The sequence below is a fragment of the Gekko japonicus genome, unplaced genomic scaffold (assembly GCF_001447785.1).
Source record: "Gekko japonicus isolate JY-2015 unplaced genomic scaffold, Gekko_japonicus_V1.1 scaffold63, whole genome shotgun sequence".
NCBI lineage: Eukaryota > Metazoa > Chordata > Lepidosauria > Squamata > Gekkonidae > Gekko > Gekko japonicus.
Window position 1 is genome coordinate 1,625,006 of NW_015168654.1, and position 27,897 is coordinate 1,652,902.

At 53.0% G+C, this 27,897-nt stretch overlaps 2 protein-coding genes across 3 annotated transcripts; one reads left to right on the forward strand and one right to left on the reverse strand.

Annotated features, from left to right (window-relative positions):
• The first annotated feature begins 573 nt into the window (after positions 1-573).
• AGBL5 (ATP/GTP binding protein-like 5) lies at positions 574-23,117 on the forward strand. The gene is made up of 18 exons (XM_015415177.1): positions 574-598; positions 1,271-1,335; positions 1,674-1,962; positions 2,845-3,016; positions 4,687-4,853; positions 7,419-7,596; positions 7,941-8,119; positions 8,707-9,223; positions 10,776-10,945; positions 11,989-12,124; positions 13,236-13,423; positions 14,341-14,549; positions 16,792-16,950; positions 21,076-21,209; positions 21,562-21,608; positions 21,852-22,006; positions 22,162-22,253; positions 22,462-23,117. Exons 3-18 carry the CDS (start codon positions 1,736-1,738, stop codon positions 22,531-22,533), a joined length of 2,802 nt encoding a protein of 933 aa, XP_015270663.1. The 5' UTR covers positions 574-598; positions 1,271-1,335; positions 1,674-1,735; the 3' UTR covers positions 22,534-23,117.
• Positions 23,118-23,266: 149 nt separating this feature from the next.
• On the reverse strand, positions 23,267-23,918 carry OST4 (oligosaccharyltransferase complex subunit 4 (non-catalytic)). Of its 2 annotated transcripts, none has more exons than XM_015415178.1 (3): positions 23,808-23,917; positions 23,442-23,589; positions 23,267-23,354 (listed from the first exon to the last, which is right to left on the reverse strand). In XM_015415178.1, the coding sequence occupies exon 2, from the start codon at positions 23,586-23,588 to the stop codon at positions 23,475-23,477; it is 114 nt and encodes a 37-aa protein (XP_015270664.1). In that variant the 5' UTR covers position 23,589; positions 23,808-23,917; the 3' UTR covers positions 23,267-23,354; positions 23,442-23,474. The 2 variants fall into 2 exon arrangements, with proteins under 2 accessions (XP_015270664.1, XP_015270665.1); XM_015415179.1 differs by having other exon boundaries at positions 23,268-23,349; positions 23,808-23,918.
• Positions 23,919-27,897: the final 3,979 nt, after the last annotated feature.

Below are 27,897 nucleotides of genomic sequence, written 5' to 3' on the forward strand. Positions count from 1 at the left end.
GTCCCTGTAGTTTTACCCGGTCACGATCCGGTTAAAGCTTTTATCGAGAGTAATCTTAACATGTCGACACAGAAAAGAGATTAACATGCAGAACTGAAGCCTACAGTTTTCAGGGACCATGCATCCACACATTACTTGTAAACACGTGAAGGGGGTGTTGTGTAAGAAAGGCGCGCACAACGGCCAAAGGCTGAGCTCCCGGCGTTTAATTTTTGACGGATCAGACGCAGATTGGGATTCGGCCTTTAAAATACGAAACGGACCACGTCAGCCTCTCCCCTGCTCAGAGACTCCGTCCCCCTTCCGGCTGTGTCACGTGCCACAACAAGGTACAGGATGGAATTTCAGCAGCACCGTCGACCCCGCCTTCTTCCGTTCCCCGTGGCAACCAAACAGCCTCGTCGCCATGGAAGGGACGCGGCCAGCCAATGGCGCGTTTCGTTGCTATGGAGAAAACCCGCGGGCCAATGGCCGACCGAGTTGCTGAGAAAGGTGTGCGCCGGCCAATAAGCAGCCGCAGTGCTGTTGCCTAGGTAGTGGAGCAAGGGCAGGGCTGGCCTGGCCCGGGCCCCTGGCGGCGGCGGCGGCGGCGTAGCAGGTCGGCCTGAGCGTGGAAGAGGGAGGAGGGAAGGTTGGGATGGTGGTCATGATGACTTTGGCACCTACACCCACTCGTACTGGGCGTGTATGCAAATATAGGTAATCATGGGGCGTGTCCTGGCCAGTGGCCACGCCCCTCCCGATTGACCGCTCCAGGGTCCAGAAAGGAGGGGTAGAGGTGGGCCGACCCGGCACCGCTTGTTCGCTCCTGGTCGCAGGCCTACTACACATAGCGGACATACCAGCTTTTCCCGTGGGAGATCTCCTCTCCTGGGGCTGAACTACGTTTTCTGACGCTTGGTGTCGTTTTCGCGCCTTCAGGGTGTCCGACAGACTCCGATCCCGGGGGTGGGGTGGGGTGGGGGGCTGACCCTTTAGTGGCTGGGGCCACCTCAGGCCTCCCGAGGCAGCTGCTGGAGCCCCTTGGCTGCCTGAGGTTCTGCTTCTTCATGGTACCCTCGTTAGGTGACCCCCATGGTAATGATGATGATGGATCAGTGTGGGTACCAGTGGCTAGTCGTTTACCTCACGGCTACAAGTGACTTTCTGGCCTTGCTGTAAAGGCTTGATGTGGGGGAGACGTGAGATGCTCCCCTTGAGTGGAAAGGCTAACCGTGTTTCTGTTTCAAATACTCAGTTGTGCTGTCTTGATTGATGCCCTCTTATCCAGGAGAATCAGGGCAAAGAGGAGCTGTGGCCCAATAGGGTTCCTTGGAAGCCTGCTGCTCTGAGCAGGTAAGGACCCTCCCGGTGGATTTCTTTGCATGTGTGCGTGCATGCAGGGCAGTGTGGAGCCTTGTTAAGGGTCTCATTTTCATATTCTGGTGATCTGTAAAGTTTTGCGTCTTGTCACACCTAGGCAGGATTGGTCTTTGCAGCAGTCTGTGCTTTGGGAAGGCATTTCAGGGAGACGAGATCACTGCGATGTGTAGATCCCAAAACAGGCCCTTCCTCTGTTAGTTTTAATGCCACTTCTCTGTCCCAAGACAGGGGGGAGCAACTGGATCTCCTCTTCCCTCTGGAAATGGAGCTCTCTGGGTGCCAAAAGTGACTGCTCCTTTCCTGCTCCATAGGAAACCCTTGTAACAACCTGCCGCAGAGAGGAGGATGAACCCCTTCTGTTGGTGGCGAGGTTATGATGGAGATACGCTGCGGCGGCCTCTTGTTCAGCTCCAAGTTTGACTCGGGAAACTTGGCTCACGTGGAGAAGGTGGAACACCTGGAAGGGGAAGGCGACGGTGCTGGTAATGGCGGCAGTGCTGCCTCGATGGTGTTTGGCTGCTCCCTTCCCATTGCTGACTATGAATTCAACGTGTGGACCAAACCGGACTGTGCAGACACTGAATTTGAGAATGGAAACAGGTGAAGGGGATGCTGAGGCAGGCAGTGGGCATCTGTGGCTTGTGGGGGAAAGGGGAAGCTTGGATTCTCCCACAGGGTCCCTTTTAAGACTGATGGTATGAAGCATTCTCTTTCAAGGATGTAGTTGACGAATGGACCCTCCAGGGCTACCGTTCCCAAAGTTTTCCTCCAGCCTTTAGAGTGAGCTCCCGTCTCTAGTTCCAGCTCCTGCCAACCTAGCAGTTTGAAAGCAAGAAATTGCAAGTAGATAAATAGGTACCACTTCGGTGGGAAGGTAACAGTGTTCCGTGCGCCTTGGTGTTTAGTCATGCCGGCCACACGACCACGGAAATGTCTTGGGACAGCGCTGGCTCTTCGGCTTTGAAACGGAGATGAGCACCGCAACCCTAGAGTCGGATTCGACTGGCTTTCAAGCAAGGGAACCTTTACCTTTTTCTTTAGAGACTCTTGGTATTAAGTGGCCTGCTCTGTGCCTCTGTTATTCTGGTGCAGGGCTACTCCGATTTTCCAAGGGAATGCTGCTGCTCTGAGCCCCCATCCCTAGTGTTGTAGGAGACTGACTGCTTCTTGTGGCTGACACCCCTTTGGATTGTATCCGTTGATGCCTTGTGTGGCTCTATGAATCCCCCATTGGCACCTGGCTGGAGTACAGCCATTCATCCTCCCCTTTGCAGAGGGTCCTGGGATGAACTGTAGCTAGTGGGACTATGAGCAAGGTGCCAAGCAAACATGGTTTCTGTCTTCCTGTGGGTCTCTCTGTGGACGGCAATATAAGGGAAAGTATGCTCAATGACCTCCCCAAAAGCTGGGGAACAGAATCCGAGCCCTGTCTGCCGACCTGTCTGACCTTCCTTCCTTTTTCTCCTTGTCTTCCCTGCCCAGATCTTGGTTTTATTTTAGCGTGAAAGGGGGGGTGCCAGGCAAGATTATCAAGATCCACATTGTGAACATGAACAAGCAGACCAAACTCTACTCGCAAGGGATGGCCCCCTTAGTCAAGACTGTGCCTGTCCGGCCCCGCTGGGAGCGCATCCGTGAACGGCCTGCCTTCGAGGTATCCGTGTGGCAAGCCCCTCGGGGGAGAACACCAGATTGGTGCGTTGGGGTTCACGCTTGCCTGCACTTGGGTGCTCTCCTGCATTCCTGTTGCCTCCGAAAGCAGCATATGACTGGGGTTGGCTTTTTCCAAGGGGGATGGTGGACCATGGACTTGCATGATCCAGGGTGTGCCTTGGGCTGCACATGGCAGGGGAAGGCAGGAGTGAGGCCTGCAGGCTCCAGTTAACAGAAACAGGAAGGCAAGGGCCCCCGACTCCAACAGCTGTCAGTCCACTAACATTTCTCCTACTGGAATTTTTCTCCCACGGTTCTGAGAACCTGAATAATATTTTTCCTTACCTGTTTGGCTCCTTGGGAAAACCTGTCAGCTTGGTTTTGTATCATCATGCTGTGGAGCTTGATCACCCTGACGTGTTTTTATGTTTGCTAGGGAGGGGACTGTGGATCAGTGGTAAGAGTGCATGCTTTCTGACCAGAAGGTTTCAGCTTCGGTTCTTCTCAGTTTAAAGAATTCAGGTGGCAGGCACTTAGAAAGATTTTTTCCTTTGGTGGCAAGCTGCCGCCATACAGTATTGAGCAAATGAATCAATGGCCTGACTTGATCTGGTAAACTGGAAAGCAGAATCCACAAATCAGGCTTGGCTGTTCTTCCATCTTTCTTTTGTGGCAACAGGGAGCAAATGGCATCTCGGAAGTCTTGGCTGTGTGGCTTTGCTTTCCTTGCGATGGCTTCAAAGGAAACAGAAGGCATGCTCCTTCCTCCATACAATGTCCTCTGCTTTTCCAACCCCCCCGAGGCTTTGCCCTGATGCAGGGGTGGGGGGCTGTCAAGTAGTGAGATAAGCAGACTCATTCCCAGGGGCCTGTTCATTCCCCCTGCAGGGGTGCTTGGTCAGAACTTGCAGCTCTCAACACAAGTCAGGTAGGTACTACCTGAGAGAGCCGGTTTGGTGTAGTGGTTAGGAATGCAGACTCTAATCTGGGAGAATCGGGTTTGATTCCCCACTTCTCCACATGCAGCTGCTGGTGTAACCTTGGGTCAGTCACAAGATCTTTCAAAGCTGTTCTCAAAAGAGCTCTCTCAGCCCCACCTACCTCACAGGGTGTCTGCTGTGGGGAGGGGAAGGGAAAGGAGATTGTAGTCCGCTCTGAGACTCCTTTGGGTAGTGTAGGGTGGGATATAAATCCAATATCTCCTCTTCTTCTTCTACCAACTTTGAAAAGCGTGGTTTTATGTTTTGTCAATCTGAAAAGTACTTCTGGTTCTTCAGTGCCAGCTAACATCAGGTTTCTCGCTACCTCTAGCATTTTTTCAGCTCACCCTCTCTAAAAATTTGGAAGGTACATCTCAGAGTGGTCCAGAAAGAGCCGAGAGACATGTCTGTGTCTCTGCAAAAACAAGTGTGTGGGAGGGGTTGAGAATAGGCATTGCAAAGACACAGAAGAGATGGAGGGGAGGCAGTGAGCAGAAATTTCTGGGTATGTAATCCAAACACTGTTGGGGAGGGAAGCTTCTTCAGTCCAGAGCCGCAGCAGGATGGCAGCACCTTAGCAGTATGCTTGTGGTCATTGCTACCTGTAAAGTTGCAGGCAGTGGAGCTGGGGGGTGGGCAGGGATCCTGCCTGAACAGTGGCAGTTCAGCAGCTGCTTTGCCTCTTGTGCAGATGGTGGATACCCAATTCGTCTTGTCCTTTGTGCATCGCTTCCTGGACTGCCGAGGTGCCACCACCTACTTTGCCTTCTGCTATCCCTTTTCCTACACGGAGTGCCAGGACATGCTGGCGCAGCTGGATGCTCATTTTGCAGAATGCAAACACCTCTCTCCCAGCAGGTGAGCATGACCTGCAGCAGCGACCCCCACACTCCCTCTTAGGCAGTCAAGGACCTGGTGCAGTTGCCGTGTGAAGAACAGCCAGGCACTTTCTCACTGTGGGAGAGGCCCTGGGTGTGGGGTGGGAGGTCTTGGATTGTCCAAAGATTCCCAAAGGCCCAAAGCCATGGTGTTGCTGTTGCTGCAGCGTGGTATAGATGTTGGAGCTTTAGACTTGACTCCAGGAAATTTGCACTCAGCCATGAAGATCACGGGGAAACTTTGATTCAGTAACTTTCTGTCCGCCTAATCTACTTTACAAGTTGGTTGTGAGGATAGAGTGGAGGAGAGGAAGGCCTTCCCTGAGCTGCTTAGAAGAAGGGCAGGGTAAAAAATGGAGTAGAAACTTTGGTCCCATTTGTCTTCTGATCACCATTTTGCGGTAGGTGGACCACCCAACAAGAGCTTGATGTCCCAGGCTTGGTGTAATGTTGCAGCTTGCGAGTGGTGCTGGAGAGCCCTGGGGCCCTGCACGTGGCGAAGGAGGGCAAAGCTGCAGCCTCATGTTTTCCCTGCAGCTAACCCCATTCCAGCTGTTCAGGGCCAGTTAAAAGAACTTCTGTGTTTCAGGTGCCACCCCCTTCTCTTCCTTCCCCTTAATGTCCAGGGACTCCTTGCCTAGATAGGCAAAAGCGGCTGTTCTTTTCTTTGCAGAGAGAGCCTGCTGTTTCTGTGGGCACACAGTGCAAAGATTGTTCAAGCACTCACATGCTGTAGGAAAGATAGGGAGCCGCTTCTTGGTTGTAGAGTGCAGGTGAGCAAATGTGGAAGTAGCAAACCTACTCTGGTAGTTGGATGGGCAAAGCAGCTGTTGTCCAGCCAGGAGAGTCTATAGTGTTGGCCCAGGGCTTGATAACGTTGGAGGCTTCTTCTGTGCCAGGAGGGAACTGGGGGTGAAGGTAGGCTTATGAGCCTCCTACTGTGCCTGATTTCATATCAAGGTGACTTGAGCAGCCAGTTCCTCTACCTTCCGCTGGCTTGTTTCCATAGCAAAGATACCTTATATGTTTGTGGGTAGATACTTCAGCCAAGGCACAGTTAGACTTGGGAGCCTGATTTGGCTTTGGGCTCATTTTCCTCTGCCTTGATTATACCAGGGTCTTATTGCTAAGGTCTAAGTACTTATTTAAGATCAGCGGCTCTGCTGTTTCTCTTGTGATTCCTTTAGGTAAAGGTTTCCATTGCTTAGAAGACATGAGTTTTTGTAGGAATAAGGATGATCTGAACAGGAAGAGAGGTTCCTTCCCCTACTCTTTATCACATCTTGGCACAGTCGTCATTCTTTGTTGGCTTTTTTCATTTCCGACCTCTTACTATCTGGAGCTGCCCTAGATGGTAGTGGAAGAAAAGAATCATTAATTCCTAATGGGTAGCCATCTTAGCCTGTAGCAGCAACATAAAGCCAGAGTCCAGTGGCACCGTAACGACTAACAAAATGTATTCCAGCCTAAGCTTTTGCGAGACAGAGCTCACTTCACTGAGAGCCAGTTTGGTGTAGTGGTTAGGAGCATGGACTCTAATCTGGGAGAACCAGGTTTGATCCCCCACTTCTCCACATGCAGCTGCTGGTGTGACCTTGGGTCAGTCATAAGTTCTTTCAGAGCTCTCACAAGCAGTTCTCGAAAGAGCTCTCTCAACTCCACCTACCTCATTGGGTGTGTGTTGTGGGGAGGGGAAGGGAGATTGTAAGCTGCTCTGAGACTCCTTCAGGTAGTAAAGGGCGGGGTATAAATCCAATCTATTCTTCTTCATCATCAGTGCAGCTGAGGAAGTGACTTCTGAGTTGTGAAAACATACGCCAGATGCCCTGTTTTGTTTCAGCTTGGTGTCGCTGCCTGTGCTGGAATGGGGGGGGGGGGCTGGGACTGAACCACTGAAAAGGGTTGAGTGGAGCTGAGGGTGGGCAGCAGGATGGGGAAAGCTAAACTCAGCAGGACCCTCACTTGTCCATTTGAACCAGTGTCCAGCGTTGTAGCGCAATTAGTCGGAGGGCAGGCGCACACCCTAGAAAGGCTGCGGGGAAGCCACGCCCCACCGCCCACAGAGCAAGAAAGTGCCCTAGAGGAGGACGTGCAAAGGGGAGAAAGGAGGAGGCCCCATCCAGGGATATGCCGTAAGTGATTGACTTGATTACCTCCCCAGACCCAGGCGGTCCCTCCAAGCGGGATACGGGGAGTTAGCAAACAGCCAAGGGCAGGGAGCAATAAGCCCAGTGGTAGACCTTTGGGGCACTGTGAGACCAGCTCTGTCACACTAGAGAGAAGGCTGCCCTCTTCCAAACGTCCACCCTGGCTCTCTGCAAGGGGCTCAGCAAGGACCAATAGAGGGGGCTTGTATTCTGCAAGGATAAGGCGGGACAAGCCAGTCAGCTGTCAGACACCTCTGGGACTTCCTTCTGGCCTTGTGGTGTCATGCTGGCTGGGGTTGGTCCAGACAGACACCTGAGGCTCAGTGGGCAGAGCTGGAGGGTGGTGCCATTTGAGCAGGCGCTGATCCACTCTAATGGGACCTGCCCGTCCTCTCCAGCTTGCTAGATACCATCTATTACCATCGGGAGCTGCTCTGCTATTCCCTGGACAAGCTCCGTGTGGACCTGTTGACCATCACATCATGCCACGGCATGCTGGAGGAACGGGAGCCCCGGCTGGAAAAGCTGTTCCCTGACATGAACACGCCGCGACCTCACCGCTTTGTGGGAAAGAGAGTGAGTTGGTGTGTGCCGTCCCAGCAGGGGGATGTTGTGCTCAAGGTGCAGAATTGACCCATCCCGGGAGGCTTTTACTTAGGCACCCGGGGGGGGGGCTTGCTCAGGAACCAGCCGGAGGGAATAAAAATGGCTAGTCCATAGAAACAGCCACAGATCTATAGCTAAGTGCTGCAAATGGTCTTTGCAACTATGGCAAGCTAAATGGGGTGTTTTTTTGGCCCATGCCTCCTGAAGCGTAAGGTGGGGAGGGGCAGCAGTGAGCAGGGAAGCCGCCCTCTTGCTCCTCAGTGTTTCCCAGGAAGTATCTCTAGTTCTTTCACTCCCCCCCCTCCCTTGGCCAGGTGTTCTTTCTCAGCAGCAGGGTTCACCCTGGGGAGACACCCTCCAGCTTTGTCTTCAACGGCTTCTTGGAATTCATCTTGCGGGAGCAAGACCCTCGAGCCCAGATGCTGCGTCGCATGTACATTTTTAAGCTCATCCCTATGCTGAACCCCGATGGAGTGATGCGGGGCCACTACCGGTGAGTGTTGCTGCAGGTACTTTGGTCTTAGGGAGCGGGGGAAACTGGCACCTGTGCAGCCAGTAGTGTGGGTGGGTGGGTGGGAGGGGAGCAAGTCCTAGGCTGGCTGGGGCTTGTGTTCAGCACTAGCCCTTGAAGAGGTTTAGCAGAGCCAGCAAGACATGGTCAGGTGGCTCTTGAACACACACTCTGTAACTGAGACCTTCCTTCCAGGCTCCACATCAGATCAGTTTTGGTTCCCCTGGCAGTGCCCGTGCTTATCCTTGGGACAACAGCAAACAGCAGCTAGTGGCCTGGGATAGGTTGCCACGAATAGTGCTGGCACAATCAACTTCCTGTCACAGTTCTGCCTCCATTGTTTGGAGGAATGTAGGCTTAGGCCTCCTCCCTCCTGGCACAGGGCACTGTGGGTCAGGTTGCTAAGTAGCGATAGGTTTGACATGATTTGGCTCAGCAGGGGCAGTGGCTGCAGCTTTGCAATGGGTCCAGCATGGAATCGGGGATGGGGAGCATACCCAGTGTCAGGGAAGAAAGCGTCTTCAGCCGGCCTGACTCCCCGCCCAAATTGCTCCCTCTCTCCCCCACAGGACAGACTCCCGTGGAGTAAACCTCAACCGGCAGTATTTGGACCCTGATGCACAGTTGCACCCTGCTGTATACGGGGCCAAGGCTGTCATGCTGTACCACCACGTTCACAGCCGCGTTCGGCCTGGTTCCCCTGACTGGCAGATCCACGTTTCCCCCCTCAGCACCAAGGCAACAAATCAGCATTCTATACGCAACTGCCTCCCTGCTGAGGAGGCCCCCCTTTCCAAGCTGGAGAAAGCCAACAACCTCCGCAACCGTCTCAGAGATGCCTGCATCCCCCCATCTCAGGATCCCGAGCCTTCGGAGGCATTGGGGAGCAAGGACGAGGATGCCTGGCTCTTTTCCGGAGACCCGACCCCCGACTACAGTGAGAGCGAAGCCGAGGGCCCCCTGCCCGACGCTGAAACCATCCCACCTCAGGAGAGTGGACTAGCCTACTATGTCGACCTCCATGGGCACGCCTCCAAGCGTGGCTGCTTCATGTATGGGAACAACATCACTGATGAGGCCTACCAGGTGAGGAGTGGAGGGAACATCCAGGGGCCAGCCAGAGCCGACGAGATCGGTCATATGTAGCTGTGTGCTCCTTTTGGTCCTTGTAGGGGCTCTTTGACTGGCAGCAGGGTGCTCTATCAGAGCACTGTCTAAAGGAACAAGTTGGAAAGGGAAGGGTGTGTGTACAGGATTTATTTATTGTTTACTCCAAAAGGGCTTACATCAGTCTCCCCTTCTCTCTTTCATCCTTACCCCAGCCCAGGGAGGTAGGTTAGTTGAGAGGGTGTGACTGACCCAAGTCTCTGTGGCAGAGTGGGGATCCTAGACTGACACACTAACCACTACACCACACTGGCTGTCTATTTACTAGTCAGCTAATCCCTACTTGGGGCAGCTCATCTCCATTTTGGAGTACATAGCTGGACCTAAAGGCAGCACACGGAACTGAGACTGTTTTGTCACTGTAATATGCCTTGCATTGGTGGAATGCTGTGTACAGTAGTGTGTTATAACCCATCGGCAGATAGGTAAGAACTAAAGGAACTGCTGCTGTCCTTCATGTGGTGCAGACCTAGAGACTGGTGGCTTTCTGTGTGTGAAGAAGAGGATTGGATTTATACCCCCCCCCCCTCAAGGAGTCTCAGAGCATCTTACAATCTTTCCCTTCTCCTCCCCTCCCACAAGAGACACCCTGTGAGGTAGGTGGGGCTGAGAGAGCTCTTTCAAGAACTGCTCATGAGAGAACAGCTCTGAGAGAACTTGTGACTGACCCAAGGTCATTCCATCAGCTGCATGTGGAGAAGTGGGGAATCAAACCCAGTTCTTCCAGATTAGAGTCCACTCTCCTAACCACTACACCAAATTGGCTCTCAGCCTCATACTAGCTACAGAAAAGTAACATACAACAGAAATGATATTACATACTAGGTGTCCTCTGCTCAGGGATGAGCTCAGGGTTCACCCGGCACAGTCCCCAGGTCCACTTGAAGCAGTGCTGTTGTCGGTCACGGTGGCTGGGTCAAAGGACTGCTTTCCAAGGTGATGCCATGCCTGATCACACAGACTTGCTTCATCTCCTGTGGCTTATTCACTGGAGGGCCCTGGGACTGCTATAGCCTCTTGACTGATCCCCCATGTCTCCACTTCTTTCCCATCCACACTCCCGGCCCAGCAGCCGTTTCTCCACGGTGCATATACATTGGCTCCCCAGGAAGCATGAAAGCCAGAAAGATATGGGGAATGAGTTGAAGCAGTTAGATGGCCATTGCTTGAGGCTGGGCTGAGCTGGAGATGGTGGCTGGCCATTCCACCTCGCCAGCTGGCTGATGCTGCTGGCCCCAGTACTTGATGCCTGATAAGAGTCTTCTGCAGGTATTTTCCAGCTGCCACCAAGTCAGTTGTGAATCCCTGTCTGTGAGGGGCCACCTCTCAGCTGGCCTCGGTTTCTTTGGATTGTTGCTTTCTTGCCAGCCATGCTTCCCCCCGGGGGGGGGGGGGGGCAGATGGTCTCTCGGCTTCTGCAGTGCATGCAGTGGTCCCTCCCCTGCCCCAACCTCTCTGCCTGATCTTGCAGGTTGAGAACATGCTGTTCCCTAAACTCATCTCCTTGAACTCAGCTCACTTTGACTTTGCGGGCTGCAACTTCTCAGAAAAGAACATGTACGCCAGAGACAAGCGGGATGGACAATCTAAGGAGGGCAGTGGGCGGGTGGCCATCTACAAGGCATCAGGCATCATTCACAGGTATGCGCTCTGGTGGGCCTCTACTGCATTTCCGTCTGCTTGCCCCTTTCACTCGTGCAATCACCAGGCAGCTTTGGTCTTTAGAAGGGAGCCCTAAAGTCTGGTCCGAAGAACCCTGAATGTTATGTACTCCAAGTAAATTGTCATGTAGCTTGCATGGTTATCCTTCTGGCAGAGGTGGAGATGGAAGAAACCTGCACCTTTGCCTGCTTTCCTGGCTTCTAAAATTTCACCAGGTCTGGGGGCGTAGGGCAAAAGTTGGGATTACTAGGATACTAGATCTTGCTCTGCAGACTGGAGGAGGAGGAGGAGATTGGATTTATACCCCGCCCTTCACTCGGAGTCTCAGAGCGGTTTACAAACTCCTTTCCCTTCCCCTCCCCACAACAGACATCCTGTGAGGTAGGTGGGGCTGAGAGAGCTCTCCAAAGAACTGCCCTTGAGAGAACAGCTCTGACAGAACTATGGCTTGCCCAGTGCAGTTGCAGACCAGCAGAAGCCAGCCACCTCTGGCACAGGACCAGGCTTTGTTACCATAGGGAAGACTCAGACCAAAGGGCAAGAACACGTGACAATATCTGGCTCATGGAATGACTCTCCCAGGAAGATCACCGTCTCCTCCACCTTCCTGGGTGGTTTTTTGGGGGAGTTGCTCCCTAAAGGACCCTGGCAGAATGAGCGAGCTGGCTCACACTTCCGTGTTCTTTGGACCACAAGTGTAGTTGCACCGCTCAGCTTACAGAGGCAGGGGAGGCCAATGCTGTGTTAGGACTGGGGTGACAGCAAGGAAAACTCAAGGTGGGACAGGTCACACCTGGCCCAGTCCATTTTGACAGGAGGGCAAATCAGAGCAGAGGTAAGGTGGGTGATCACGTATGGATCCTTTTAAGTGCTACTAATTTTTCTCTTTCTGTCCTGTAACAGACTGGGTGCTTGTCTATTTCTCTGTCCTCAGTCTCTGACGTGATCACATCCTGATAGCTGGCATAATGCTTTTTTTTGTGTGTGTGTCAATAATGATGGCCTTTGCCTCTGTTTTCTAGCTACACACTGGAGTGCAACTACAACACAGGGCGATCGGTGAATACTGTTCCGGCAGCCTGTCATGATAATGGCCGGGCAACCCCTCCGCCTCTCCCAACATTCCCCTCTAAATACACCGCGGAACTGTTTGAGCAGGTACCAGTCTCCCCCTTTCTCTTCTCCCCCACCCAGGGCATCCTAGGTAAGCTGCATCGTTCCAGGGTTTTGCTTCAGTGCAAGATGGAAGCCCCTCCAAATGACGCGGGTCACATCCTGGAAGGCCACTCCATCCTAACAGGAAATGGAACTTAAAGTTTTGAGAATAGATGAAAGGAGCTGACAAAGCACCGTGTCACATTTCCTCTATTGTGGTTGCCTGGTGCTTTGTAACCCTCCTATCTTTGTGGCCCACAAAGCACTGGCATGCTCCATACAGCCTGGATCTTAATCACTAAGTGCCGAGCATCCTACTAATGGTACCTTGACCTCCCCCAAGGGAGACTTTCTGACAGAATGCAAGGGAATGGAACAGTCAGTGTTCAGGAATGGTCATGTTGGGGGAGGGGCTGCGGCTCTGTGACAGAGCATCTGCTTGGCACACAGAAGGTCCCGGGTTCAATCCCCAGCATCTCCAGTGGAAAGGTTCAGGTAGCAGGTGACGTGAAAGACCGCGGCCTGAGACTCTTGAGAGCTGCTGCCAGTCTGCGTAGACAATATTGACCTTGATGGGCTATTGGCCTGATTCAGTATAAGGCAGCTTCATGAGTTCATGCCTACAGAGGCCACTGATGAGTGACCCAGTCCACATTAGAGGGCCCCTGTGTTTCTCCAGGCCTGGCAGACCTCTCTGACCATCGTATCAAGCTTCTGATTCTCCCAGCTGCCTCTGTGGTTTCTCCATTGGTGCATTCTTTTATGAAAGGGCACAAAACACATACACGGGCCAGGAGCAGAAGAGATATGGTATCTCGTACTGGGACATCAACCACCTCCAACAGTATCCAGTAAATGACAGCCCATTGAGGGGCTGGGGCCTGGCCCTTGAGCAACCCTGGGTTATTGTCTCGGTCTCAGCAGGCAGAAAAGGGGGGAGGGGCACAAATGGGCTGTCAGAGGACCTTGACACTTCCAGCTGTCCTTCCGTTGTAGAGAAATGGCTCCCAGCAGCTACAGCACAGGGTGTTCCTTGGCTTTTCCTGCCCTGCCTAGAAAGCGCATACTTTGGCCACAGTACCCGTGGTCAAGTGACATCTCTTGCCATACCCAGGTTGGAAGGGCGCTGGCAGTCGCAGTGCTGGACATGGCGGAATGCAACCCCTGGCCGCGGATTGTCCTGTCTGAACACAGCTGCCTTAGCAACCTGCGAGCCTGGACGCTGAAGCATGTGCGTGGCATGCGGGGCTTGGCAGGCTACAGCCGGAGGAAGGGCAACAAAACCCCACCTAAGGGGGGCAAGTAAGAGACTGGACTGGGGCCCTGGTGTCAGGTGGCTGTACCGCAGGGATGACCCACTTTGATTCTCGGAGCGCAGCCAGACTGGGGGTGGGGTGGGGAAGGGGAGGGACTTGGGTTTCTCTCTCGCAGACTCACTTGGACCCTGTTGTACCTGTGCACGTATCTCTTCCCTCCCCAGCCAACCCACTTTCAAGGCTTTGCTGTGCTGCTCAGCAGGTGCAGCCAGCCACCTGCAGCTCTGGAAGATGACTGCGTAGGTCTTTTCTCCGAGCATGTTCAGAACCAAGCCCTTGCCTAGCATGCTATTGCATGTGGCGGAGGAAGCAAAAAGCCCTCTTCTTCCTAGCAGCAAGTTTATTGGAAGGGTGGTGGTGGTGGTGGATTTGTTTATCTCTTGGAGGCATGGAGAACCTGAAAGCTGGCTGTGGTTGTGGGGGAAGTTCCAGAGGGGACTAGGTTCCTGAGCAGGTGTTGCATTCCTTCCTTTACCAGCCCACACCCAAGTAATCCCTTGTGGGGAACCATCACTGCACACACGGGGGCTGTGAGGGTGACGCAGACCCCCCATCCTCCCAACCTGAGACGAGGGTGCCCAGGAGGAGCGGCTGCCTTAACAAATGCCAGTTCCCTGCATGTCATATCAGTGGGGAACCGGAGATGCCCTGTGGTGTCCTTTTGAGGCCAGTATTAGTGTATCAGTCCTCAGACCCACACATACAGGATGCATGGAGCTGCACGTGAGAATCGGAGCACCTTCACTTGTGGCACAGATTGCTGGGGGCGGGGGGAGAACACGAGGTAAATCCAGACAGGTGGGTCTAGTTCCAAAAATCTTGTGTGTTATGCCAGGAAGCAAAAACGTTGCTCAGGGATGGTTGCCCCAGCTCTTAACGCTGACTTTTCCCATTTCCTCCCAGTGTGCTTTCTGCCTCCTGTTCTGAGAATTCTCTGTGCCGGACCCGGAGTTTCAGCAATGGCACCAGCGGGAGCAGCAACAGCCAGCAGACTTCTCCCCAGGTCAAGACCTCTCCTAGCTTCACCTTCAGCTGCTCCCGGTCTCCTGCCCCCATGGGCATGGGACAGAGCCCCCAGAAAGGGGTCTCGAGGGTGCTGGCACTTGTACGAGGTAAGCTGCCCGGTGGATCCATAACAGGAGTGATCCAGTGGATGAGGGAGTGGATCTGTTGCCGACAGTGGCACCCTTGAAGGCATGACGCCTCTTTCTCCAGAAATAAAGGTGGTTTTCAGTGCAAACTGTCCATCTGTCAAACTGAGCAGGCCCCTCCTCTTCCCCTGCCTTGGGAGAGGCCAGTCTTCTACAGCTTGGGCAGGGCAGCAAAACTTGTGCTTCCCCATGTAAGGAATGGACAGTTGGGCCTGGGGGGAAAGAGGCAGTTCTTCACCAGGTAAAATTGGAATACCGATTTTGAAACAAGTCTCTGGGGTTGATATATTTTTATTTAGCTATTTATACTCCACTCTCCCCCCCCCCCCCCATTGAGGATCCAAAGCAGCTTACAACATTGTTATCCTCACAACAGTCGTACTTAGAGGTAGGTTAGGCTGGCACAAGGTTACCCAGCAAGCTTTCCTGGCTGAGTAGCGATTCAGAGCTGGGTCTTCCATGTCCTAGTCCAGCACTTTAACCCCACCACCATGCTGTTTTCCATTGCATTTCCAGCACCTCCCACCAAGGTCAGCTGCTGCTCAGTCACCCTCATCCCCCCCCCCCCCCTTCCCCCCCACACCCTTTCCCCTTCCTCCAGAGAGCTCAGGGCAGTGTCTGTATCCTTGCAATTGTCCCATGACATAGATGAGGCTGAAAGAGTGATGTGACCAAGGGCATCTATTTAGCTTCAGAGCTGAACAAAGACATCTTAGCAGGGCTTCCCCAGTCCTAAATCCTAAGCCTATTCCTGAAGTCCACTGATTGGTGACTCCAAGGTTACCCAGCTCTGTCAGTACACCCAATCAGTCACGTCCCCTTCTTGAATCTAGCCACTTGCAAAAAGGCTCTGCCACCAGAAACCACTTAATGTGAATCGTTCCTGCTTCTGCTTGCTTGTTGGAATGGCTCCATCCCTCCTGCACCCAAGGGGTTTCCAGTCTTTTCAGCCTTGTCTGTTGGGCAGAAGACAGATGTGAATGCAGACAACTGCTTTATGCAGTCAGCCCATCTAGTCCTGTTCCATCTATTCCAACGGCAGTCTGGCAGGGTCAGTCCACTCTTGAGAGAGGAAGAAGCTCTGTCTTGCCCAGAGCAGTCTAAACAGTTCCCTTCGTTTCTCCCTTTGCTGCTGAGGGCAGGCGTAGGCAACCTTTTTTGACCCAAGTGCTGGTTTAAAAACAACAACATTGTCCTGTGAAGATGTTGGCGTGGAGAGGACACACACAAGGGTTGTGCATCTCAGGGGGCTTGCCTTGGACCCAGCCAAGGACTCAGCAAGTGATGAAGGGAAGGAGCCATGCCCATTGCCTTCTCCCACACCACCGACCACAGCGGCACTGCCATCACCTCAAGAGATCACCCTTTTGGGGCAGAGAACCAGCCCTGTGTACCAAGCAAAATGGTCTGGCCAGCACGTGTGTGGGGGGTGTGTGTGCCCACCCTGATGTAGACATTGCCAGGGCGCTTTGAGCAGTTGATGCAGCAGGATCAACGGTCTGCTCCTCTCTCTCACCCACCTACCAGCTAATTCTCTTACCAGGTGCCATCGAGTGTCACGTTCTTTCTTGCTGAAGGGGGGGGGGGGGGGGAGAATGGGGCTGCCTCTCTTGCTGTGCTTCCAGAGTTCAGTCACCCGCAACTGCGTCCAGAGCCTCCAGAACACCTCCTGGGTTTGATCAGAATTGACGGGGGCTCCCTGAAGGCAGAACGGGGGAGGGAGGAAGCCTGCCTGCCTGCCTGCCTGGGAGCTGGTCCTCCTGCTGTCCTGACTGCCAGCTACAGAGAGTTTGAGCCTGACAGTAACTCACATGGGAGCTGGGACCTTTTACCCCTCTTGTGGCTGTCGGCCTTGCCTAATTCTCCATTCCGCATCTGAGGGCACTCTGGGCCCTGTTGCTATACATTTGCTCCTGCTATTCAGCCCCTGTCTGTTGAAGAAATAGGACAGCTGGCTCCTTGTTTCCTTCATTACTGAGCACTGATGTAAGACATCTGGAGTTGGGCTCAGTTTGAGACAGGAGAGTGGATCTTTCCTCCCTTCTCTTTATTGACTGTGCCTGTTGCTCGTGTTGGGTGGGCCTTTTTGGCTGGAGCGCACTCGGGCCGGCTCTGTGGAGGAGGAGGAGGTGGGAGCTTGGAGAGCAGGGAGGCAGAAGGACCACTGGTCTCACCTGGCCTTTTGCTTGTCTCTCCTGCGTAGAGCCTCAAGTCCAGGAGAAGCAGCACCATCAGCACCAGACCTTGCTGCGAGCCACCATGAGCAGCATCCAGGTGCCTCCCTCAGGGTGGGCAGTCTCCCACCTCCAGCTGCCTCCCAGTCTCGGCCCTTGCCCCCTCTCAGCCACGCTCAGCGGGTCAGGTTCGTATCCCGTCCTCTGCTGCCACATGCACACGCTCTTGTTCGGTGAACAAGGACTGCCTCTCCGCAAGAGCAACCTCGATTTGCCACTGCTGCCTGGGTGAATCAGCCGCCAGGGATGCCAAGGGCAATGGGCCACATGCCTGCTGGCCGTTGTGTCCTAACGCTAACAGGGAGATCCCTGCTAGTTCCAGACGGCTGCTCGTGCCGGCAGGGTAGCCAAGGTCTAGGCACGTGGCCACTGACAACCAAGGTCAGTCTTCTGGAGACTGACCTTGCTGGGCCAGATCTCTTTGCCCAGAGGGAGAGCGGTAGCCCTTTTCCTACCCAACCTGGCAGGATATTAAGCCAATGCAGAGAGGGGCTGTGGGGAAGATTATGTTGCAGAGGAAGCAATTCGGGTCTCTCAGGTACCTGCTTTACTTGCTGGTAAAGGCTCCAGCCACTTACTCTCCAGCTCCACCCCAACTGTGTTATTTCTTAAAACATTTTTACCTCCCCTTTCCCCATGGTCAAGGCGGCTGTTATTCCAGCTCCTCTGCTGAATTAACCTTTGTTCCTGCTCGAGCAAAGCCCACGGTTTGCTTTCCCAGGCCCTGGGTGCCTATCCTGCTAGACAGGAAATCTGGACTGGGCAGAATTCACAGACTCCTGCCCATCATAGGTTGCCTGCCTTCCTGTGGCTCATTGCTTTTATTGCCCCACCAGGTGGCTGTGGCGGCGGCAGCAGCTGCAAGTCCCCCTGCTGACAGCTGCTCAGTTTGTGTGTGGGAATGATCTCTCCCAGTTTAGACAACTATCTACTGCTCTCCACCTGTACTGCTCTGGTTCCTAAGTCTCGCCGCCTTTGTACCCCTAATCCCTGTGGCATCTTTGCAGTTCTGATTAGAACACAGAGACCAAATCCAGAACCAATGCTCCCTCTAAGCCATGGAGTCTTGTGAGCAAAAATCCTACTTTGTGAGCTACTGGCATTAAAGCTGTGAGCGAGCGGTTTGGCTCCTGCATAAATTAGCTTTCTCTGGAGCCATCCTTCCTGAGCAAAGACAAAAATGTGTGAGCTGGAGGCTAAAAAAGTGTGAGCTAGCTCACACTAACTCAGCTTAGAGGGAACATAAGAACTGCTGCTTGAGCTGCAGCTTCCAGTCGGCATTCAGGCTGCTCCAGTTCCCCCTCCCCTGGACACGCGTGCGCACACACACACACACACCATTGTTGTGTGAGGCTGCCTAATTGTAAAAGTATTGAACACAGCCATGTGCCATCTCTGAGGCTGCTGCTTTTCTTACAGAGTGCAGGGCGTAGCTCGTAGGAGCCAGATTGGTGTAGTGGTTAAGTGTGTGGACTCTGATCTGGGAGAACCGGGTTTGATTCCCCACTCCTCCACTTGCACCTGCTGATGTGACCTTGGGTCAGTCACAAGCTCTGGCACAGCTGTCCTTGAAAAAGAGCAGTTTGTGTCAAGAGTTCTCTCAGCCCCACCTACCTCACAGGGTGTCTGTTGTGGGGAGGGGAAGGGAAAGGAGTTTGTAAGCCACTCTGAGACTCCAAGTGAAGGGCGGGGTATAAATCCAATCTCTTCTCTTCTTCTTCTTCCTCGTGCTGGCCTCAGAGTGCTCGTTCAGTTGTTCACCTCAGAGTGCTCGTTCAGTTGGTCCAAAACAGATTTGATTAAAACCAATAGTCATCTCAAAAACGAAACATTAGGAGCACTCTTCCAGGACACAGTTGCCAGGACAAGAGCCCAGCATGGGCATCTGTCTTTGGCACATGTTCTTTTCAGCTGTCAAATAGGCCCTTTTAAGTGTGACTCACTGAGGCTGGTCTGACAAGAACCAAACAGGTCTCGTCAAAGTGGATTCTGCCTCAGGACTCAGGACAGGTCAGAAGTGGACCCCTTGGGGCTACACAGAATGGGCCGCTTAATGCAATTCAATTCTATTTCCCAGCTTGTGGTCTGTAGGTAAATGGGGCACGCACTGCTGTCTCCCAGATACTCCCCTACCTTGCTGCCAAATGACATGCCGTAAAAACCTTTAGTAAAAGAAATGTCATAACAGTCAGTTTTAAAGAGAAAGCCACCAGGGGTCTCAGAAGTCCTGATAGCCGGTTTGGTGTAGTGGTTAGGAGTGCGGACTCTAACCTAGGAGAACCGGGCTTGATTCCCCTTCTCCACATGCAGCTGCTGATGTGACGTTGGATTGGTCATGGCTCTTGGGAGCAGTTCTCAAGAGAGCTCTCTCAGCCCCACCTACCCTCACAGGGTGTCTGTTGTGGGGAGGGGAAGGGAAAGGGATTGTAAGCCACTCTGAGACTCCTTTGGGTAGTGAAGGGCAGGGTATAAATCCAATCTTCTTCTGTTTCAAGTCTTCCTTCAAATCAAGTCTGAAGGAGATACACACGCCATTTCCTCTCCTTGCTTTGGTGAGATCAGAGCTTCCTATTGGCTCAGTCTCTCCCATTTTAGACTGCAGTTTGTTCAGTTTCACATGACTGAGAGGATGTTTTCATGCTTTTTAAAACAAGTTCGATACCTGGAGCAACATTTGGCTAAAAGAAGTGTGAAGCTTTTAACAGATAATTATTATGTAGGACCTCCTTCATTCAGTCGTGTTTTTTTAATTTCCCCTTTACTACACAACTGGCCGGCGCTCTGAGGCACCTTCTGGGGTGACTGTTTTCCATGAAGGAAATTGAGTTGGGACTTTTGGGGAATGATGCAGGTTGGAAAGTGATAGCTTTACAGAGCAGTGCCCTCTCGGCAGGGCTGAACACTACCAAGCTGGGGAATAGATCTTGCTCCTCCAGCCGTCTGTGGAGGATTACAGAGTTGCGCTTCCAGGGTCAGGCTAACCAGTTCCTGCATCAAGCGTTCTCCATTACTGCAAATACATTAATCTTCCCCCAGTCCCTCCAGTGGACAAATAGAATAGTTTCCAGGTTCCCCCCTCTAAAATTTGCTGTACTGCCTCTCAGTCAAGAGAAGAGCCAGTCTTGTGCATGCAGAGGTGCCTGAGCTCTAGAGGGTAGGTTCCCAAGTGGTACAGGCAGAAGAGGGCACACAGTCCACTTGTCTGTGGTGGGAGAACACTGGAATAAGAAAGGCCTTGCAAGAAACATCCTGGAGGAGCTGGAATGGCCGTGGACTGGCACAGCTTCCTCCAGGGGACTGCCCTGGGAGGTAAAGCCACCATGCAGTATGGGGAGCTGCAGACCTGCATAAAGGCCAACAGAGCCAGCACTCTTACGCTTCAGTTCCAGCAGTGGCACCTTTGCTAAACTAGCTTTCCATCTGTTTTGAAGCAGGCCTTAATGTTCCTTTGCAAGGCCTTTCTTATTTCAGTGTTCTCCCACCACACACAATCTCATGCGAAAGAACTAGACTGTTCGCACTGTCCAGGTGGCAGAGGCTGAGGACTCCGATGGTCACTGCAAGTAGAAAAGAATGCAAGTGGTGGTGAGCAGCAGGTTCCACCCCTGTTGGTAGGTGGGGCTTGCCTGCCATTGTTTCCGCTGCCTCCTTTCATCAGCCCAGCCCCAGCAAGCAGCACCATGTAGAGGAGGAAAAGCGCTGCAGTCTCAGCACAGGCAAAGGGAAGGGCCAGCTCAACAGATGCCGTTTCCCTGGGCCATTTTTGTTTAGTGTGTTGTGCTGTTGCAGGGGGGGGGGGGGGGGGGGGGGGGGGGGGGCTGTGTTAAGGCAGTACATGCTGACTGTACTTTCCAAGGAACTTTTCCTGCGGCTAGTGGGTTGCCTGGGTCTCTGTCAGTGAGTGCCTCAGGAACACTGGGGGATACTTCCACATGCATAGCCTGCTACTGTCCAATGAGAGCTTCCTGTTCTTATTGGGGAAGCTAAAGCTAAATGCTGTCTGACCGAGTGACTTGCAGGTGTAGTTGTGGGGATGATACGCTGCTATGGGGTGTCTGATTTCCAGGGGGCATCAAGAAGGGCAACGAAGTATGGCCCTGCCTACACCACGGCCTCTCTTGGCCTGAGCATCTCTCCTGCTCTGAGCCACTGTGAGCTTCAGTTAAGTGTGCTGTAATCCTGGCCCTATGGCAAATGTTCGCTTTGTGCAAATGAGAATGATACCATTTCCCCCTCTCTCATTGATTGCACAGGGTCTGGCCACCATGGACTCCTTGTGGGTAATAAGGCAAACACCTTAGCAGCTGCCTGCCGTGGACTGCAAAAGGCAGAGCATTCTCGAGAGGAGCTACAGGCCTCTCCACCTTGCAGCCTGGCGCTGCTCCAGGTAAAGGGAGAACTGGGGGAAGGGGGTGGAGTCTGCTTTACAAGACCCGCCTCCTTAGCTTGCTGGCAGCTTTCCTCCAGGAGAGGAATCCAAGGGCAAGGCTGCAGCCTTGGTCCAGGGAAAGGTCTCCTCCTTACCAGCCTCCCCTTCCATGACAGCACCGTATTTGCCAAGAAACATGAGCCTTGGTTTCTGTTCTTTCTCCCTGCCCCAAGATCCAGCTGCCCTCCCCCCCCCCCCCCCCCAATGAGTCGCTCTTAAACCCGGAACATCTGCAAGCCAAGTGCTCAGAATGCTTGGCTTGTGTGCTGCCTCCCTCCTGACTTTTCTCTCTCTCTCTCTGTGTCTACAGAATCTCTCAAGGCGACTGAACAGTGAGAAGCTGCAAGAGCCATCCAGGTAACTGATGCGTGACAAGAGTAATCCAGTGTTCATGCCCAGTGGAGGTCGCAGCAGGAGCTCCTTGGTTTCCCTGTTGTGCCACTGACTGTCTGAAAGGGCCATCCTGGGGAGTGTGCATTCCCACATCCCCCTCCCCACACTCAAGGAACTAAGAGCCAATAGTACACCTTCCCAGGGGTGTCTGACCGTACGGACTGGAGGCCTGTTGTGTCAGTGCTTCTGCTCTTGCTGTCCCTTCAGCCTGGAGATTCTGGTACCTCGACCCAGCCGGATCCCCATCCGCAGGAAAACCCAAGCCCAGCATCTGCTCAGGCTTCAGAGCTGCAGCAATGACTCCTCTCTCAAGGTGTGGAAATACGCACCCTCGCAGGTGCCAGCGCAGAATTCTCTGCCAGGTACGTTCCTGCACAGCGGGGAGCGGCCCTGCAGTCAAGCATGCTGTGCCTCTAACAGTGACACTGTCATTAGCTTCACACCCTAAATTCTTCTGGGGTCCCACTGCTGCTGGCAGGCCCATCCACACTCTCCTCCTCTCCCCCCCTTCCTCCAGAGTTCCCGCTGGAAGTGCCAGAGCTGACTGTAACGAACCGGAGGGAAGAGCCGCTTTTTCTGTGCAACACTCCCAAGGTTTTGTTGGACGAGGTACGGGGAGGGGGGAGCTCTGCCGAGGAAGCTGCTGCAGCATCCCTCATCTGCAGCCACTGCCCTCCACTTGAGCACCTGTCCCATAGGCAGCGGAAGAAGAAGTGCACTCCATGAGACGTGGGCAGCACCTGCCCCCCTCCCCCTGGAAAGCATGAGGGCAGCCTTCGCCTTTGCAAGTCCCCTGAGGCAGCTCTCTCTGTTGCAGCATCTCCCGGGGCGTGCAGAGTCCCCCCAGCTCACCTACCACAAGATCCTGTCTTTCTGCACAGAGGCCTGACTTGCCAGGGGGGACGCAGCAGCTGCGGCCAACCTCTTCCAGCTCCTCGGGAGCCTCCACCCCACAGCATGCCAGGCACCAGACGACTCCACCGGACTCCTCACGGTGGGAGAGACCTGTCGAGACACCCTGCCTGCTGACATCCAGCAAGTTCCTGGCCCATCCGTCGCCCCCCTCCTACCCCTGTCCTTTTAAACCAAAGCTGCTCTTTCAGCCCCAGCAGCCGGTGCAGGCTTGGAGCCAGCCTTCCAGGTGCAAGAGCCCCCTTCCACACTCTGCTTGCAGTCAGCGGCACAAGGCACCCACGGCCTAAAGAGTACAGCCTGGCCAGTCTTCCTGGAGTCCCTTTCTCAGCTACCTGCACCAGGGCCTGGAGTTCTATCTGCATCACGGATGTTCCAGCATGAGGAGGCAAAAAGGCTCCTTCTAGGGACCGCAATGAGATCATCCCAGTCAGCAAACCTCGGAAAGTTGTGTTTGGCGTCTCTTTAAAAGGCCAATTCATCACACAGCCAGCCTCCCCTCTTCCCCCAGGTTCAGGGGTGGAGAGGTCACCACCACCTTAAGGCCATTTCTGCAGCTGTATATAGTTGGTTACTGGGTTGGAAGCTATTTTTGAAACCAGATTGTCTTGTAACATGTTTCTATTAATAAATTTTGTTTGACAAAAAAAGGAGAGAGGCCCATTCTGCCCTGCTGCGCCGCCCCTGGCTTTCAGTCCCAGGCTGCCCCCTCACAGCTACGGGTGGCTCGTTCTTGTCCGAGGGCGCAGGGAAGAGGCTGTTGTCGTTCGCTGGGGCATGACGCTGGCGGTCTCTGCTCTGCCAAAAGGAAGGGAGGAGGGGTTGAGGGGGGCAGTTGTGCCAGCCAAATGGGAAGAGGGGAAGGGGCGCTGACAACCGACTGACCTGCTTGGGGGGGTGGCGGGGGGGTTGGAATCGTCACTCCTGCTTCTTGGGGTTGTTGACGGCCACATAGTGGTAGAGGACGACGAGCAGGAAGAGCGACACGCCCAGCATGTTGGCGAAGATGGCCAATTGCACGTCGGTCACCATCCTTCGGGGGAGAGAAGCGGGCGGGGTGTTAAGAGGGTTAGCCGATCCAGCGATCGCCCCCTTTCATGCAGCTGCGAAGCGCCTCCGTGGTGGGACTCCCTGCCGGCTGCCTCGCTCGGAGACGGCTTCGGGCTCTCCTGGACGGCTTACCCCGCCCCGCCCCGCGTCTGCAGAGGAGACCGGGGAACACGCGGGACAGCGCCTGCTCCCTCGACTCACCTAGCGGTTCGGGATGACACGGCCGAGCTCCACGCTACGTGTCCCTTTCCGCCGTCGCCGGACACCGCGCGAGTGGCTTCAAGGGAAGTGCTTCGTCGCACTTCCTGCCGTTTTGGGGCGACATCCGCTACGAGACAGCGCCCCTAGAGGAGAAGAGCGCCTCCGCCACGGACCCGCCTTTCAGTCGGCCCTCCGAGCAAGGCTAGTAGCGCAGGACTGAACAGACGAAGCTGAAGGGTCAGAGGCAGACTGGGAGTGTGCCTCCCCCCCCCCCCCCCCCAAAAATCCCAAGTCTTTGCCTGTTGCTAAGGTTGCCAACTCTGGGTTGGAAAATACCTGGAGTCTTTGGGGGTGGATCCGGGAGAGGGCGGGGTTTGGGGAAGGGCCTCAGCATGGTTACAATGCCATAAAGTCCACCCTTCAAAGCAGCCATTTTCTCCGGGGGAACTGATCTCTGTCAGCTGGGGATCAGTTGTAAAAGCGGGAGATCTCCAGGCTCCAACTGGAGGCTGGCAACCCTTACCTGTTCAGTGGGTAGTAAGGCTTACTCCCTGGTACGGTAACACAGAATAGCAGACAACTGTTCCTCTCTGGATTTTTCACAAGGAAACTCAAATGATGTAAATGGCATCCTTCAGCATTTTCTGTGTCATTTACTTTAAAAAAAAAATTTTTGGTAGATTCCAAAATACTGTTTGTGTATTGCTTCTGGGCCAGGGCTCCAGCTATGGGGATGCTTAGTCAGCAATATAAATGGTTGGTCAACCTAATATTAATCACCAGTGTGGTGTAGTGGTTAGATTGTTGGACCTGTGAGAGTAAGGTTTAAATCTCAGTCTGCCCTTGAGAAACCTGTTTCCTTTGCATAAGAACATAAGAAGAGCCCTGCTGAATCAAACCAGTGGCCCATCTGGTCCAACACCCTGGCTTACAGGATGGCCAGCCAGTTCCTCTGAAGGTCCGACACCAGGGCATAGAGGCCGAGGCCTTCCCCTGAGGTTGCCTCCTGGCTCTGGGATTCAGAGGTTTAGTGTCTGTGAATGTGGAGGTTCCCCTCAGTCACCATGGCTAGTAGCCACTGACAGGCGTATGGTCCATGAATCTACCCAATCCCCTTTTAAAGCTGTCCATGCCTGTGGCCATTACTGCATCCTCTGTTAGCAAATTCCATGTTTTAATTACTTTCTGTGTAAAGAAGTATTTCTTTTTGTCCATCCTGAATCTACTGCTCATCAGTTTCAACTGATGCCCTCAAGTTCTAGTATTTTGGAAGGAGGAGAAAGAATTCCCTTCGTCAGTTGTCTCCAACTCATGCATAATTATGTAAACCTCTATCATATTCCTTCTTAGTCATCTCTTTTCTAAACTGAAGTCACAGACTCTTCAGCCTTTCCTCATAGGGAAGGTGCTTCAATTTCCTAATCATCTTGGTAGCCCTCTTCTGCACTTTTCCCAGCTCTGCAGTGACCAGAACTGCACCATAGATCTATACAGGGGCATTATAATACCAGGAGTTTTATTTTCAATCCCTTTCCTAATAATCCCTAACACAGAGTTTTCGTTTTCACCTCTGCAGCACACTGGGTTGACACTTCCTCTCGGTCTCAGCATATTCAGATCTCATTAGCCTATATATGAAGCTGGGATTTTTGTTCCAGCTTGTATCACCTTATACTTACCAACATTGAGTTTCATATGTCATATTGTTGTCCACTCACCCAATTTGTGCAGATCCCCCTGGAGCTCTTCACAGTCATCCTTGGTTTTCACCATTCTGAATAATTTTGTGTCATGCGCAAACTTGGCCACTACTCATAGCTAGTTCCAGATCATTTATGAACGAATTACATAGTCCGAGTCCCAGTACTGATACTTGGGGGACCCCACTGCTTCCTTTTTGTTTGGTGTAGTGGTTAAGTGCGCAGACTCTAATCTGGGAGAACCAGGTTTGATTCCCCACTCCTCCACTTGCACCTGGCTGGATGACCTTGGGCAAGCCATAGCTCTGGTAAGAGCTGTTCTTGGAAAAGAGCAGTTTCTGTCAAGAGCTCTCTCAGCCCCGCCTACCTCACAGGGTGTCTGTTGTGGGGAAAGGAAGGGAAAGGAGCTTGTAAGCCGCTCTGAGACACCTTTGGGTAGTGAAGGGCGGGGTATAAATCCAATCTCCTCTTCTTCTTCTTCTTCCTTCCATTGTGAGAACTGCCCATTTTTCCTATTCTTTGCTTCCTGTCATTTAACCAATTTTTAATCCGTAAGAGAATGTGTCCTTTTATTCCATGACTGCAGAAAGGAACCGATTAAGAAAACTTCCAGATATACAGTGACCAGGAAGTAATTAATAAAGAATTATGAATAATTGAAGCTGTTTTAAAACAGTAGAGCCAAGGAGGTTTTAAGGAGACCAGAGGAAGTGTCTTTGCAGCAAATCTAACTTTTTTAAATGGAAAGGGGTAAAAAAAGGAGTAATTAAAATTCCCCCTTCCCCAAGGAAAAAGATTCACTTAAGCACTGCAGGAGTGGAAGTAATAAAGCATTGAGAATCTGACACATTTAAAAAGTGTAATGGCAAAGGATTTAAACATGTAACCCTTGAACACTTCACGTGACCGGCCACCTGGCACTGCACTTGTGTTTAAGGGGGGAAAACGATCATTGCAACAGGTCTGAAAAACAGGGGGAAACAACAAATCGCTTTAATGTAGAGCATTGACTGTGATATCATCTAAGTCCTTCATACAAACACTGAGAAGAAACCATGGCAATTTTAAATGGTTGTATAGAACCAGCTTTTTTCACGCGAGGCACCAATTGTCCACATGCAGGGACTGACAGAAGCACAATTTCACCTTCACAAATTTACTGCCCCTTTAAAAAGATTCCTCCTGTTTTAATGCAATTTCTCAGCGTACTTAGCTACTTCCTAACTGGTCTTCCCTTCCTCTAGTTCAAGGGTCCCCAACACAGTGCCCGTGGGCACCCACCGACACCTTTTCTGGCACTCGCCAACAGTGGTCCCTCAAAGCCGAGTCAGTGTGAGCTACCTCACAGCCCCTGGCTCACACATTTCTGTCTTAGCTCAGGAAGGATGGCTCCACAGCAAACTAATTTATGCAGTGGCCAAATTGCTCACTCACAACTTTAATGCCAGTAGCTCACAAAGTAGCATTTTTGCTCACAGGACTCCACAGCTTTTAGGAAGTGGGCAGGGCCAGGTAGGGCCCAGCAGATTTTATAAATGTTCTTTGGCAGCACAAGGATCTGCACTGTGTGACTAAAGTCAAGCTGTGGCAGCCTTCTGTTGCAGCCATTTTGTTGTTGCAACCATGCAACCACCTTGCCCTGTCAGCATTCCAAATGTGCATGCAGGCTCAAAGAGTGCAGGGACTCCTGCTCTAGTAAGTTGGTGGTGGCTGAAGGGAGAAGTTTAGTTCCCACCCAGAAGCTTGGTTTCTGACGCCTAATTTAAACATGAAGCTGGTGAGGCAAAGCAGTTTTGTGCAGGCTTAAGCACCTTGTCCAAACTGTGCTGCAATGGGTGCAAAGCAGCTGTGCCTATTTAGTTAGCACACACTAGTACTCAGGAGCAAGTCAAACAGTTCGAGGCAGTGTCAATTCGACTTAGGGGAAATGCGCCGAAACATTCTTGTGGCGATGGACAGTTCAGACCCCAGTGTCGACTACTGTCTCACAGGGCACGTTCTGGACCGTCATCATCACCTTGATCTTACCGCATATCGGTGGCTGCAGCACCAGGACGGGGATGCTGTTGGTCTCGGCCAGCAGAGCGGAGTGAGAGGTGGCACTCTTCATGGCAGACAGAGGCCTTCCTTGCAATGGGCAGTGTCCTGTGTCTCAACCATGGCGATGTGTTCTTGGGCAGGGCGGAACAGCAGGCGTGTGCGATGTGCCCCGATTTTCCACCGTTCCGACATGGTGCGTCCCAGAACCGGCATGATTTCCGCTAATGGGAGCTGCCACAGCCGGCGCAAGGAGCCCAGTAGGAGGGCTGAGCTCCGTCATACTTCTGGTTGGCATCTTGGGTGTATAGTACTTCCTCCTCTTCGTCATCGGTGGAGGAGGGGTCCCCGAG